This window comes from Copadichromis virginalis, linkage group LG23, assembly GCF_057382275.1.
Source record: "Copadichromis virginalis isolate Kocher_CV1m ecotype Utaka linkage group LG23, C_Virginalis_male_GT1.1, whole genome shotgun sequence".
In the NCBI taxonomy this organism is placed as follows: Eukaryota; Metazoa; Chordata; class Actinopteri; order Cichliformes; family Cichlidae; genus Copadichromis; species Copadichromis virginalis.
This window is the reverse complement of record NC_140639.1, coordinates 11,136,780-11,152,130: the sequence shown is the minus strand read 5'-3', so window position 1 is coordinate 11,152,130 and position 15,351 is coordinate 11,136,780. Positions and strand designations below refer to the sequence as shown.

At 36.5% G+C, this 15,351-nt stretch overlaps 2 protein-coding genes and 1 long non-coding RNA gene across 3 annotated transcripts; all 3 read left to right on the top strand.

Annotated features, from left to right (window-relative positions):
* Window positions 1-2,491: 2,491 nt before the first annotated feature.
* LOC146680347 (granzyme G-like) lies at window positions 2,492-3,897 on the top strand. The gene is made up of 5 exons (XM_085448566.1): window positions 2,492-2,622; window positions 2,695-2,848; window positions 3,020-3,152; window positions 3,302-3,529; window positions 3,625-3,897. The coding sequence occupies exons 1-5, from the start codon at window positions 2,565-2,567 to the stop codon at window positions 3,784-3,786; spliced, it is 735 nt and encodes a 244-aa protein (XP_085304692.1). The 5' UTR covers window positions 2,492-2,564; the 3' UTR covers window positions 3,787-3,897.
* A 3,558-nt stretch (window positions 3,898-7,455) lies between these two features.
* Window positions 7,456-9,428, top strand: LOC146680346 (granzyme G-like). Its single transcript, XM_085448228.1, has 5 exons — window positions 7,456-7,559; window positions 7,632-7,785; window positions 7,957-8,089; window positions 8,238-8,465; window positions 8,561-9,428. The coding sequence occupies exons 1-5, from the start codon at window positions 7,502-7,504 to the stop codon at window positions 8,720-8,722; spliced, it is 735 nt and encodes a 244-aa protein (XP_085304354.1). The 5' UTR covers window positions 7,456-7,501; the 3' UTR covers window positions 8,723-9,428.
* Window positions 9,429-13,575: 4,147 nt separating this feature from the next.
* Window positions 13,576-14,347, top strand: LOC146680345 (uncharacterized). Its single transcript, XR_014918275.1, has 3 exons — window positions 13,576-13,710; window positions 13,783-13,936; window positions 14,183-14,347. It is a non-coding gene; the product is annotated as an uncharacterized LOC146680345 (long non-coding RNA).
* The last annotated feature ends 1,004 nt before the right edge of the window (window positions 14,348-15,351 follow it).

Sequence of the window (15,351 nt, the reverse complement as noted above, 5' to 3'; positions counted from 1 at the left end):
AAAACAAACAAACAAACATAAAACTCATGATGTGATATTATAGTATATAATATATCAGAAATCTGTTCACTATTTTTATTACAAATTATATCAGTAAGGAAGCTGACTAAATATTAACTGATAATTTATGGCAAAGGGGTGGGATTAAATAAGTGTTTACTTCTTCCCACTCCCTTTCAACATGTAAATTAATCAGAACGGGGTTTTTTTGGGGGTTTTTTTGTATGTAATTTGTATAGTATTTTTTTCTCTCTTCTTTTCTTTTCTAAATGTACTTTTATATTGTTCACATGTTGAAATAAATTACCAACGAATCAATCAATGTTTGTAAATAAACAAATGTATTAATCATGTACATTTCCTGCACCTGTCATAGATGTCCACATGACGTCCAAAAATATTACTCAGTCCAAAGTTCAAGTTTTGAGACCAACAGACTCAAGACGTCCAGTGTTTAGTGGGAATGTAATATTTTTACAAATATCTACAGAAAACCTGGTTTTCTGTAAAACTGCTGTGATAAACAGTGGATCAGTGTAACAAAGGCTTCCTGGTGTTATGCTCTTCAGTGCAGGGATGTTTGCAGAGGTGCTTCACTGAAGCTGGCTCGAGTACACTAGTGACATGCAAGAGAAGATAAGGAACCACAAAGAGAAATTATATCAGAGGTCGAGGGTTTATCGTAGTCAGCAGCAGCTGGGTGCACTCTAATCAAAAGGTTCCCATGCTCTCTTCGTGGCAGTATAGCAAGTCAAAACTGTATCTGCTAAAAATGCTAAGTCTCATTGTTTTTTCTACATTGACATAAGCATTCTGAAATCAGCTGAGTTTGTTGCTTTTAGTAAAGATTTCAATATAATAACAACAAAATGATTAAAAGGCTTGTTCACTGTGTGACGTGGTTAACTGTCAATACGTTGGCTGAGCTGAGCACCATAAGTTATCTAAGTTATCTCTCTACACCACAGGAATGTTGAAGACATTGCTGTTTACTGCAGACACTGGGCGAGTTAACATGTACAGACATTCTGTACTTAAGAAAAAGTACAGATACTAGTGTTAAAAAATACTACAGTAAAAGTAGAAGTACTTTGTTCACGTAAAAGGGAAAAAGTACAGAGTCTGTGAAGGTTCTCAGTCATCCAGCTCATTGTAGTCTAAGGAGCTTGGAAAGAAAAGCATCTGGACTTCTTTAAGTTGCTTGAAGACATTTCACCCCTCGTCCTCTCATCCGAGAAGCTTCCTCAGTTCTTCAGCTAGAACTGAAGAACTGAGGAAGCTTCTCAATGAGAGGTGAAATGTCTTCAAGCAACTTAAAGAAGTCCAGACGCTTTTCTTTCCAAGCTCCAGCATAGAGGTTCTCGCTTTTCTCTTTTCTGACCTCTGCAAACGACATTGATCCTTGACACAGGTTTTCCCTTCTTTCTCCTGTCCTTTGCCTACTCTCTGCATTACTGCACGCTCTCTTCTCTGTTGGCCGTCAGCGGTAATGTCGACTCTCTCTCTCCTGTATTTGCAGTTCTCAGTCTTATTGCTGTCTCTGCCTTATTGAAGATTTAAAATTCAAGAAGATTTCATTGTGATTTCTCAAAGTATCTACAGAAACACACAGGCTGAAACAAAATATTCTTGATTGATTATTGTATTCTGTAGTGTAATAATCAGTAAAAAAAATAAAAAAATAAAATAAAAAAAGAAGAATACAGTAATAAAAACCCTAAAATGAGTATAAATAACAATCAAACCGCAAATTGTCCGAGACACTCGGCAAACACAGGTGTAAACAATCACAGTCATTCAGCCAGCAGCAGTCCTCACAGTCACTGAGAGGGACACATTATTTCCATTAATTGTTATTATTAGATGTTCTGGCCTTTTGTGGGCTTGAAGCTTAATACAGGCTCTCCTTTTTTCTCCTGACCTTTGTTTATAATCATCATCATCATCCTGAGTATTTAAGTCCTGAGTTTCCTCCAGTTCATCGTCTTTGTCATTTTTGATTCTGTTTGTCTGTTTCCAGTTCAGTTCGGTCCCGTCACGTGCATCAAGATCTTCCTGAATTTCTTTGTACTTGTTTATGAGGTGTGATTTACTCTCTTTGTTTTTACATGTAAACTGTTTTTCTGGTCGCTATAGAGAAAGGTGCTCATGACAGCACACATTAGTTGGAATCCCGCAAGAGTCAAAATATTATCAAAATTAATTAAAGCTTTAATTTGTCAGATGGTGATGCTTTATTGAATCCTGGAATTTAAACTGAATTTAAATTCATTTTAACATTTTATTGTTTAAAATGAAATTTAATTAACCATAAAAACAATTTGGTGCAAACTCAATGGACTTAGGAGTGACGTTAATGAGTTCACAGGATCATATTTTTAGACATTTTTCATGTAAAATAGTAAGGCGATATTTACCTTCCTTAAGAATGTGGTTCAAAGCCACATCACTGAGCATGCGTATGCAAATAGCACAAATATATAGGAAACATTTCAGGGTGAAAATGATCAGAGATTATTATTTCTCTTCAGTATCTCAGCTGAACTCTCGACTGTGATCGCACCATGATTATTTACTATAAACTGACATTACTGACACTGGTACTGAGCTTTCATCAACAAGGTAAAGATCTTTACATATTTTACGCACACATTTGATTTTGTATGTATATACTTTATTTCACTTTTGTCTCAGGCCATGCGATCATTGGAGGTCACGAGGCTGTGCCTCACAGCAGACCTTACATGGTGCTTTTGCAGAGGCACATGTTAGATGGTCAAGGAGTCCACTGTGCTGGCTTCCTTCTCAATGAGGATTTTGTGATGACTGCTGCACACTGCCAAGCCGAGTGAGTTTAAGTAACTTCATATTTTTCTATGATGTTTTTTTAGACTGATGCACTGAAAGTTTAAATACATGAATAAATAGTCTCTGTAGGTGCACGAGTTCTACATTCTCACAGAAACACTAATCATTGTATTCTTAGATGATTATTTCACATAATTTTGTGTCATTTCAGGTCTTACACTGCCTTACTAGGAGTTCACAATGTGAATAGTAATAGCGAAATACATCGCATATCTGTGGAACAACCATTTCCACATAAAAACTTCAACCAAACCTCTTTAAAAAATGATGTAATGCTTCTGAAGGTAAGAGTATCCCTGCACAGAAAGTACAATATAATGAAAATATTGAGTCCCACATTATTATTTTTAAATGCTCCCTTGAATTCGAGTTTGAAAAAAAAAGTTCAGTTTACATTTTTAATTTTATTTTATTTGTTTGTTTTTTCCTCCAGTTGAGCTCCAAGGCAAAGTTCAGTGAGAATGTGAAGCCTATTCCTCTGGCGAGTCATGATGATGGTACTTTGCCAAAATCATGTATACTCTCTGGCTGGGGACGAACAGACAGGAATAATAAATATTTGTCTCCCACACTCATGGAAACTAGCATAACACTGATTGACAATAAGAAGTGCGCCATGGAAAACTTCTACTGCTCTCAGGGAGACACTGCTCCAAGTGTGGTATGTACATCTTTATAAAATAAAGTGAACTGACTTCGTTCAGTTAACTCACTTTTGAAGCATCACTGCTTCACATGCTGAATATTTACTTCCAGGGAGATGCTGGTGGTCCATTGGTCTGTGAAGATGGAAAGGCATACGGTGTGATATCCAGTGCAGTTACTCCACACTCAGGTGGCCCAGACATCATTAGATTCACTAAAGTTCCTGAATCCACTGAAACACAGCATCATGTTTGTATTAGACCTGCTGATTAGTCAGTTAATGTGGAAGTTGCAGAAATGAGAACAATCTAAGAAGTACCACGTCTTAATGCAAAATTAAGAAAAAATCTATAATCTAAAATAAAACATTGATTCTCAGGTTTACTAACAATTAAATTAATAATCTCTTGCTGCATTACTTTCTACAGTTTTTGGATAGTTCTGGGGCTTTGTTTTTTAAATGTTACCTTTACAACTGATTTCATATCTGCAGACGTCTGAAATCTGAATTTTGTTCAGTAGATTTAATATTATATGTCATTATTGTTCCGTCTTCATATGTATTAAAGAGATTCTTCAATCTAATGAGAAAATAAGATCCTCTAACGTTGTTTTATCTCATATTGTCTAAAAAGAAACCTTTATCTTAATTTTTTTTACTTATTCAATGTATCATTTTTGGCAGGTCAAGTGTACAGCACTTTGTCTTCAGCTGGGAGTTGTTCTGAAAGTGCGATATAAATAAATTCCTTGCTTCAGTCACGTACTTTGCACAATCTGACTCTGTCATTTCTGATCATCTCTGTTGCGACTCAGATTCACACACACACACACACACACACACATAGAGCCCCCAAAAATTTATAATAATCCAAAAGTAATAAAAATAGATGAAAAAGTCCATACAGGTTATGGAAATTCTGTACAGGCTGACATATATGACTCCAGATGGACTAATGAGCACTTCTTTTTGTGCAAAGGCCCTAACCAATTCTGGACATCCAAACTAGGTCCACAATTTGGTCATCCAACCATGAGCCGACATAGACGTCATCTTTATTTCATCGCCTATTAAACTTCTAGTGTTGACATCATTAGGGCCTCCGTGCACGGGCTATTTATAGTCCAAATATGGTCATTGTTCACGTCTTTTCAGTGTCAAACTCCAACTCATTATAGATGTTGATTTTATACTGCTTCTAGAGGCTCTGTAGTCCCGTGTTTCCAGAGGGTGGAGGACAGAAACAGATATGTGTGAAGGTGTGCAGAGTGCTCAGCAGGCTAACACATAATAAATCAGGTTTGTTTATAAATATCTGTATTCATATATATCATATTTATAACAACAATGTTAATGTTAAAGGAAAATATTTAAATTAAGTGAATGTCTCTATTTAAAAACAAACAAACAAACATAAAACTCATGATGTGATATTATAGTATATAATATATCAGAAATCTGTTCACTATTTTTATTACAAATTATATCAGTAAGGAAGCTGACTAAATATTAACTGATAATTTATGGCAAAGGGGTGGGATTAAATAAGTGTTTACTTCTTCCCACTCCCTTTCAACATGTAAATTAATCAGAACGGGTTGTTGTTTTTTTTGGGTTTTTTTGTATGTAATTTGTATAGTATTTTTTTCTCTCTTCTTTTCTTTTCTAAATGTACTTTTATATTGTTCACATGTTGAAATAAATTACCAACGAATCAATCAATGTTTGTAAATAAACAAATGTATTAATCATGTACATTTCCTGCACCTGTCATAGATGTCCACATGACGTCCAAAAATATTACTCAGTCCAAAGTTCAAGTTTTGAGACCAACAGACTCAAGACAGACATGATCTGCACGTCTACCCGACGTCCAGTGTTTAGTGGGAATGTAATATTTTTACAAATATCTACAGAAAACCTGGTTTTCTGTAAAACTGCTGTGATAAACAGTGGATCAGTGTAACAAAGGCTTCCTGGTGTTATGCTCTTCAGTGCAGGGATGTTTGCAGAGGTGCTTCACTGAAGCTGGCTCGAATACACTAGTGACATGCAAGAGAAGATAAGGAACCACAAAGAGAAATTATATCAGAGGTCGAGGGTTTATCGTAGTCAGCAGCAGCTGGGTGCACTCTAATCAAAAGGTTCCCATGCTCTCTTCGTGGCAGTATAGCAAGTCAAAACTGTATCTGCTAAAAATGCTAAGTCTCATTGTTTTTTCTACATTGACATAAGCATTCTGAAATCAGCTGAGTTTGTTGCTTTTAGTAAAGATTTCAATATAATAACAACAAAATGATTAAAAGGCTTGTTCACTGTGTGACGTGGTTAACTGTCAATACGTTGGCTGAGCTGAGCACCATAAGTTATCTAAGTTATCTCTCTACACCACAGGAATGTTGAAGACAGACACTGGGCGAGTTAACATGTACAGACATTCTGTACTTAAGAAAAAGTACAGATACTAGTGTTAAAAAATACTACAGTAAAAGTAGAAGTACTTTGTTCACGTAAAAGGGAAAAAGTACAGAGTCTGTGAAGGTTCTCAGTCATCCAGCTCATTGTAGTCTAAGGAGCTTGGAAAGAAAAGCATCTGGACTTCTTTAAGTTGCTTGAAGACATTTCACCCCTCGTCCTCTCATCCGAGAAGCTTCCTCAGTTCTTCAGCTAGAACTGAAGAACTGAGGAAGCTTCTCAATGAGAGGACGAGGGGTGAAATGTCTTCAAGCAACTTAAAGAAGTCCAGATGCTTTTCTTTCCAAGCTCCAGCATAGAGGTTCTCGCTTTTCTCTTTTCTGACCTCTGCAAACGACATTGATCCTTGACACAGGTTTTCCCTTCTTTCTCCTGTCCTTTGCCTACTCTCTGCATTACTGCACGCTCTCTTCTCTGTTGGCCGTCAGTGGTAATGCAGACTCTCTCTCTCTCTCCTGTATTTGCAATTCTCAGTCTTATTGCTGTCTCTGCCTTATTGAAGATTTAAAATTCAAGAAGATTTCATTGTGATTTCTCAAAGTATCTACAGAAACACACAGGCTGAAACAAAATATTCTTGATTGATTATTGTATTCTGTAGTGTAATAATCAGTAAAAAAAATAAAAAAAAAATAAAAAAAGAAGAATACAGTAATAAAAACCCTAAAATGAGTATAAATAACAATCAAACCGCAAATTGTCCGAGACACTCGGCAAACACAGGTGTAAACAATCACAGTCATTCAGCCAGCAGCAGTCCTCACAGTCACTGAGAGGGACACATTATTTCCATTAATTGTTATTATTAGATGTTCTGGCCTTTTGTGGGCTTGAAGCTTAATACAGGCTCTCCTTTTTTCTCCTGACCTTTGTTTATAATCATCATCATCATCCTGAGTATTTAAGTCCTGAGTTTCCTCCAGTTCATCGTCTTTGTCATTTTTGATTCTGTTTGTCTGTTTCCAGTTCAGTTCGGTCCCGTCACGTGCATCAAGATCTTCCTGAATTTCTTTGTACTTGTTTATGAGGTGTGATTTACTCTCAGTTTGTTTTTACATGTAAACTGTTTTTCTGGTCGCTATAGAGAAAGGTGCTCATGACAGCACACATTAGTTGGAATCCCGCAAGAGTCAAAATATTATCAAAATTAATTAAAGCTTTAATTTGTCAGATGGTGATGCTTTATTGAATCCTGGAATTTAAACTGAATTTAAATTCATTTTAACATTTTATTGTTTAAAATGAAATTTAATTTACCATAAAAACAATTTGGTGCAAACTCAATGGACTTAGGAGTGACGTTAATGAGTTCACAGGATCATATTTTTAGACATTTTTCATGTAAAATAGTAAGGTGATATTTACCTTCCTTAAGAATGTGGTTCAAAGCCACATCACTGAGCATGCGTATGCAAATAGCACAAATATATAGGAAACATTTCAGGGTGAAAATGATCAGAGATTATTATTTCTCTTCAGTATCTCAGCTGAACTCTCGACTGTGATCGCACCATGATTATTTACTATAAACTGACATTACTGACACTGGTGCTGAGCTTTCATCAACAAGGTAAAGATCTTTACATATTTTACGCACACATTTGATTTTGTATGTATATACTTTATTTCACTTTTGTCTCAGGCCATGCGATCATTGGAGGTCACGAGGCTGTGCCTCACAGCAGACCTTACATGGTGCTTTTGCAGATGAACAGCGCAGGTGGTCAAAGAGCCCACTGTGCTGGCTTCCTTCTCAATGAGGATTTTGTGATGACTGCTGCACACTGCCAAGCCGAGTGAGTTTAAGTAACTTCATATTTTTCTATGATGTTTTTTTAGACTGATGCACTGAAAGTTTAAATACATGAATAAATAGTCTCTGTAGGTGCAGGAGTTCTACATTCTCACAGAAACACTAATCATTGTATTCTTAGATGATTATTTCACATAATTTTGTGTCATTTCAGGTCTTACACTGCCTTACTAGGAGTTCACAATGTGAATAGTAATAGCGAAATACAGCGCATATCTGCGGAACAACCATTTCCACATAAAAACTTCAACCAAACCTCTTTAAAAAATGATGTAATGCTTCTGAAGGTAAGAGTATCCCTGCACAGAAAGTACAATATAATGAAAATATTGAGTCCCACATTATTATTTTTAAATGCTCCCTTGAATTCGAGTTTGAAAAAAAAAGTTCAGTTTACATTTTTAATTTTATTTTATTTGTTTGTTTTTCCTCCAGTTGAGCTCCAAGGCAAAGTTCAGTGAGAATGTGAAGCCTATTCCTCTGGCGAGTCATGATGATGGTACTTTGCCAAAATCATGTATACTCTCTGGCTGGGGACGAACAGACAGGAATAATAAATATTTGTCTCCCACACTCATGGAAACTAGCATAACACTGATTGACAATAAGGAGTGCACCATGGAAAACTTCTACTGCTCTCAGGGAGACACTGGTCCAAGTGTGGTATGTACATCTTTATAAAATAAAGTGAACTGACTTCGTTCAGTTAACTCACTTTTGAAGCATCACTGCTTCACATGCTGAATATTTACTTCCAGGGAGATGCTGGTGGTCCATTGGTCTGTGAAGATGGAAAGGCATACGGTGTGATATCCAGTGCAGTTACTCCACACTCAGGTGGCCCAGACATCATTAGATTCACTAAAATTCCTGAATCCACTGAAACACAGCATCATGTTTGTATTAGACCTGCTGATTAGTCAGTTAATGTGGAAGTTGCAGAAATGAGAACAATCTAAGAAGTACCACGTCTTAATGCAAAATTAAGAAAAAATCTATAATCTAAAATAAAGCATTGATTCTCAGGTTTACTAACAATTAAATTAATAATCTCTTGCTGCATTACTTTTTTGGATAGTTCTGGGGCTTTACAACTGATTTCATATCTGCAGACGTCTGAAATCTGAATTTTGTTCAGTGAATTTAATATTTTATGTCATTATTGTTCCGTCTTCATATGTTTTAAAGAGATTCTTCAATCTAATGAGAAAATAAGATCCTCTAATGTTGTTTTATCTCATATTGTCTAAAAATAAACCTTTCGTACCTGTTTATACATTTCTCTGTTCAGCATTAATTAGAATCATTTGTATAATGACTTCTTTGTGACTGTTTGTATTTACTTTTTCAATTTAAATTGAACAGAGTCTAAAGAATAATGGAAAATGTTCACTTTTTTATAGCACACCATTAAAAAAAAGACTCAGCAATAAGCCACGGATAACTTTGCATTCTTACATTTGTACTGCTTGTATTACTACAGTAATACTGAAGTATTTCTATTTTTGTATTAATTTTTTTTACTTATTCAATGTATCATATTTGGCAGGTCAAGTGTACAGCACTTTGTCTTCAGCTGGGAGTTGCTCTGAAAGTGCGATATAAATAAATTCCTTGCTTCAGTCACGTACTTTGCACAATCTGACTCTGTCATTTCTGATCATCTCTGTTGCGACTCAGATTCACACACACACACACACACACACACACACACACACACACACACACACACACACACACACACACACACACACACACAGAGCCCCCAAAAATTTATAATAATCCAAAAGTAATACAAATCGATGAAAAAGTCCATACAGGTTATGGAAATTCTGTACAGGCTGACAATTATGACTCCAGATGGACTAATGAGCACTTCTTTTTGTGCTCAGACAAAGGCCCTAACCAATTCTGGACATCCAACCATGAGCCGACATAGACGTCAATATGACATCTTTATTTCATCGCCTATTAAACTTCTAGTGTTGACATCATTAGGGCCTCCATGCACGGGCTATTTATAGTCCAAATATGGTCATTGTTCACGTCTTTTCAGAGTCAAACTCCAACTCATTATAGATGTTGATTTTATACTGCTTCTAGAGGCTCTGTAGTCCTGTGTTTCCAGAGGGTGGAGGACAGAAACAGTTATGTGTGGAGGTGTGCAGAGTGCTCAGCAGGCTAACACATAATAAATCAGGTTTGTTTATAAATATCTGTATTCATATATATCATATTGATAACAACAAGCTTAATATTTGTAAATAAACAAACGTATTAATTATGTACATTTCCTGCACCTGTCATAGATGTCCACATGACGTCCAAAAATATTACCCAGTCCGAATTTCAAGTTTTAAGACCAACAGACTCAAGACAGACATGATCTGCACGTCTACCCGACGTCCAGTGTTTAGTGGGAATGTAATATTTTTACAAATATCTACAGAAGACATGGTTTTCTGTAAAACCGCTGTGATAAACAGTGGATCAGTGTAACAAAGGCTTCCTGGTGTTATGCTCTTCAGTGCAGGGATGTTTGCAGAGGTGCTTCACTGAAGCTGGCTCGAGTACACTACAGGGAGTGCAGAATTATTAGGCAAATGAGTATTTTGTCCACATCATCCTCTTCATGCATGTTGTCTTACTCCAAGCTGTATAGGCTCGAAAGCCTACTACCAATTAAGCATATTAGGGGATGTGCATCTCTGTAATGAGAAGGGGTGTGGTCTAATGACATCAACACCCTATATCAGGTGTGCATAATTATTAGGCAACGTCCTTTCCTTTGGCAAAATGGGTCAAAAGAAGGACTTGACAGGCTCAGAAAAGTCAAAAATAGTGAGATATCTTGCAGAGGGATGCAGCAGTCTCAAAATTGCAAAGCTTCTGAAGCGTGATCATCGAACAATCAAGCGTTTCATTCAAAATAGTCAACAGGGTCGCAAGAAGCATGTGGAAAAACCAAGGCGCCAAATAACTGCCCATGAACTGAGAAAAGTCAAGCGTGCAGCTGCCAAGATGCCACTTGCCACCAGTTTGGCCATATTTCAGAGCTGCAACATCACTGGAGTGCCCAAAAGCACAAGGTGTGCAATACTCAGAGACATGGACAAGGTAAGAAAGGCTGAAAGACGACCACCACTGAACAAGACACACAAGCTGAAACGTCAAGACTGGGCCAAGAAATATCTCAAGACTGATTTTTCTAAGGTTTTATGGACTGATGAAATGAGAGTGAGTCTTGATGGGCCAGATGGATGGGCCCGTGGCTGGATTGGTAAAGGGCAGAGAGCTCCAGTCCGACTCAGACGCCAGCAAGGTGGAGGTGGAGTACTGGTTTGGGCTGGTATCATCAAAGATGAGCTTGTGGGGCCTTTTCGGGTTGAGGATGGAGTCAAGCTCAACTCCCAGTCCTACTGCCAGTTTCTGGAAGACACCTTCTTCAAGCAGTGGTACAGGAAGAAGTCTGCATCCTTCAAGAAAAACATGATTTTCATGCAGGACAATGCTCCATCACACGCGTCCAAGTACTCCACAGCGTGGCTGGCAAGAAAGGGTATAAAAGAAGAAAAACTAATGACATGGCCTCCTTGTTCACCTGATCTGAACCCCATTGAGAACCTGTGGTCCATCATCAAATGTGAGATTTACAAGGAGGGAAAACAGTACACCTCTCTGAACAGTGTCTGGGAGGCTGTGGTTGCTGCTGCACACAATGTTGATGGTGAACAGATCAAAACACTGACAGAATCCATGGATGGCAGGCTTTTGAGTGTCCTTGCAAAGAAAGGTGGCTATATTGGTCGCTGATTTGTTTTTGTTTTGTTTTTGAATGTCAGAAATGTATATTTGTGAATGTGGAGATGTTATATTGGTTTCACTGGTAAAAATAAATAATTGAAATGGGTATATATTTGTTTTTTGTTAAGTTGCCTAATAATTATGCACAGTAATAGTCACCTGCACACACAGATATCCCCCTAAAATAGCTAAAGCTAAAAACAAACTAAAAACTACTTCCAAAAACATTCAGCTTTGATATTAATGAGTTTTTTGGATTCATTGACAACATGGTTGTTGTTCAATAATAAAGTTATTCCTCAAAAATACAACTTGCCTAATAATTCTGCACTCCCTGTAGTGACATGCAAGAGAAGATAAGGAACCACAAAGAGAAATTATATCAGAGGTCGAGGGTTTATCGTAGTCAGCAGCAGCTGGGTGCACTCTAATCAAAAGGTTCCCATGCTCTCTTCGTGGCAGTATAGCAAGTCAAAACTGTATCTGCTAAAAATGCTAAGTCTCATTGTTTTTTCTACATTGACATAAGCATTCTGAAATCAGCCGAGTTTGTTGCTTTTAGTAAAGATTTCAATATAATAACAACAAAATGATTAAAAGGCTTGTTCACTGTGTGACGTGGTTAACTGTCAATACGTTGGCTGAGCTGAGCACCATAAGTTATCTAAGTTATCTCTCTACACCACAGGAATGTTGAAGACAGACACTGGGCGAGTTAACATGTACAGACATTCTGTACTTAAGAAAAAGTACAGATACTAGTGTTAAAAAATACTACAGTAAAAGTAGAAGTACTTATTATACTTTATTTAAGTAAAAGTGAAAAAGTAAAGGCATAGAGGTTCTCGCTTTTCTCTTTTCTGACCTCTGCAAACGACATTGATCCTTGACACAGGTTTTCCCTTCTTTCTCCTGTCCTTTGCCTACTCTCTGCATTACTGCACGCTCTCTTCTCTGTTGGCCGTCAGCGGTAATGTCGACTCTCTCTCTCCTGTATTTGCAATTCTCAGTCTTATTGCTGTCTCTGCCTTATTGAAGATTTAAAATTCAAGAAGATTTCATTGTGATTTCTCAAAGTATCTACAGAAACACACAGGCTGAAACAAAATATTCTTGATTGATTATTGTATTCTGTAGTGTAATAATCAGTAAAAAAAATAAAAAAAAAATAAAAAAAGAAGAATACAGTAATAAAAACCCTAAAATGAGTATAAATAACAATCAAACCGCAAATTGTCCGAGACACTCGGCAAACACAGGTGTAAACAATCACAGTCATTCAGCCAGCAGCAGTCCTCACAGTCACTGAGAGGGACACATTATTTCCATTAATTGTTATTATTAGATGTTCTGGCCTTTTGTGGGCTTGAAGCTTAATACAGGCTCTCCTTTTTTCTCCTGACCTTTGTTTATAATCATCATCATCATCCTGAGTATTTAAGTCCTGAGTTTCCTCCAGTTCATCGTCTTTGTCATTTTTGATTCTGTTTGTCTGTTTCCAGTTCAGTTCGGTCCCGTCACGTGCATCAAGATCTTCCTGAATTTCTTTGTACTTGTTTATGAGGTGTGATTTACTCTCTTTGTTTTTACATGTAAACTGTTTTTCTGGTCGCTATAGAGAAAGGTGCTCATGACAGCACACATTAGTTGGAATCCCGCAAGAGTCAAAATATTATCAAAATAAATTAAGGCTTGAATTTGTCAGATGGTGATGCTTTATTGAATCCTGGAATTTAAACTGAATTTAAATTCATTTTAACATTTTATTGTTTAAAATGAAATTTAATTTACCATAAAAACAATTTGGTGCAAACTCAATGGACTTAGGAGTGACGTTAATGAGTTCACAGGATCATATTTTTAGACATTTTTCATGTAAAATAGTAAGGCGATATTTACCTTCCTTAAGAATGTGGTTCAAAGCCACATCACTGAGCATGCGTATGCAAATAGCACAAATATATAGGAAACATTTCAGGGTGAAAATGATCAGAGATTATTATTTCTCTTCAGTATCTCAGCTGAACTCTCGACTGTGATCGCACCATGATTATTTACTATAAACTGACATTACTGACACTGGTACTGAGCTTTCATCAACAAGGTAAAGATCTTTACATATTTTACGCACACATTTGATTTTGTATGTATATACTTTATTTCACTTTTGTCTCAGGCCATGCGATCATTGGAGGTCACGAGGCTGTGCCTCACAGCAGACCTTACATGGTGCTTTTGCAGATGAACAGCGCAGGTGGTCAAAGAGCCCACTGTGCTGGCTTCCTTCTCAATGAGGATTTTGTGATGACTGCTGCACACTGCCAAGCCGAGTGAGTCTAACACACTGTTATGTTTTTTGTTTTTTTTTACCTGTTTAGTGTTTAGGGGCCTCCTGTGGAATCTGTAATCTCAAGATTAAAGTCAAGTCACATATTGAGAGGAGGAAATCTGTTTTTATGCAGCTTCATGGTTATTAGATAAAATGACCCAAAAATATTTTATCTTGTGAACACAAGACCAAAAACTCATTATTTTTATCAAACAAATAATACACTTTTTTTTTTTTTTTTTTTTAGGTCCTACAAAGTTTTTCTGGGACTTCATAATTATCATGATCAGAATGGTGTACAGCATGTTAATGTGCCTGGGAGAAATGCATTTCCCATGAAAGGCTACGATCCAGTTAATATTAAAAATGATATGATGCTTCTTAAGGTATGTATATATATAACAAATATGATTGTACTTTTGAAGTTCACCATATTGCTCTAATTTAGTCTTTTTTTCAGAATCTCCAAATTTTTTTCTCTTTTTTTTTGGCTGTTGCTCTGTTCATTCAAGTTGTACTGAAATCCTGTACATACTGATTTTTATTTTACTAAAAAGAAAAAAACAGCTCAAACAGCGAGAGAAACCTTCCGGTGATAAACTGCAGATTCACATCAGACAGAGGAAATGGTGACAGCAATCTGCACTTCCTGATTATTACAAAAATAATGAGAGACGCAAGAACATTTCCACATGTGTGACTAAACCAGATACACGAAACTGAGAAACAAACTGGACTTTAAATGATTCATTTACTGAAAAGGGTAATTAAATAATTATAATGGGTAAAAACTTGGATTAAAAACCTCCATAATTAGAGGCTTATGTGGCCATAGAAAGGCGATGCATAAAATAATAGAAAGCACATGAATGAGTACAGAAAACCCTTTCACTCGGTAGTTGGTGTAGATTTACAACAAAAATATGTTTTACCACATGTGCATTAAAATTTAATGTCATAACATTTATCTTTTCACTTAAACAGTGGTTGTCCTGCAATAGTTGAACAAACAGTAACGGCATTTCTCTGCAACTTAAACCTCTATAAGACAAACACATTAGTGTCTTTATTGAAAAGAATTTTTACATTTAAATTTAAAATTAATTGACAAGACAAATATAGTCAGAAATTTAAATCAATGTATAAAGGTATGGTTTTCATGCAGTCCAATGTAATAAATTCTCATGGTTATACAACATTTGGAAGCAGCTGCACAATTACATGACTGAGCTATGAATATGTGAAGGCGGTGGTAACACGTGTGTTACTTCTTCCCACTGCTTTTTGAACACTGGTTGTACTACAGGACAGTATTTTCCTTTTCGTATATATGCTCTATTTTGTATGTATGTACGTATATGCTTGAAATAAATGATCTCTCAATCAATCGCCTCGGTTAATAAACATGGTGAGCTT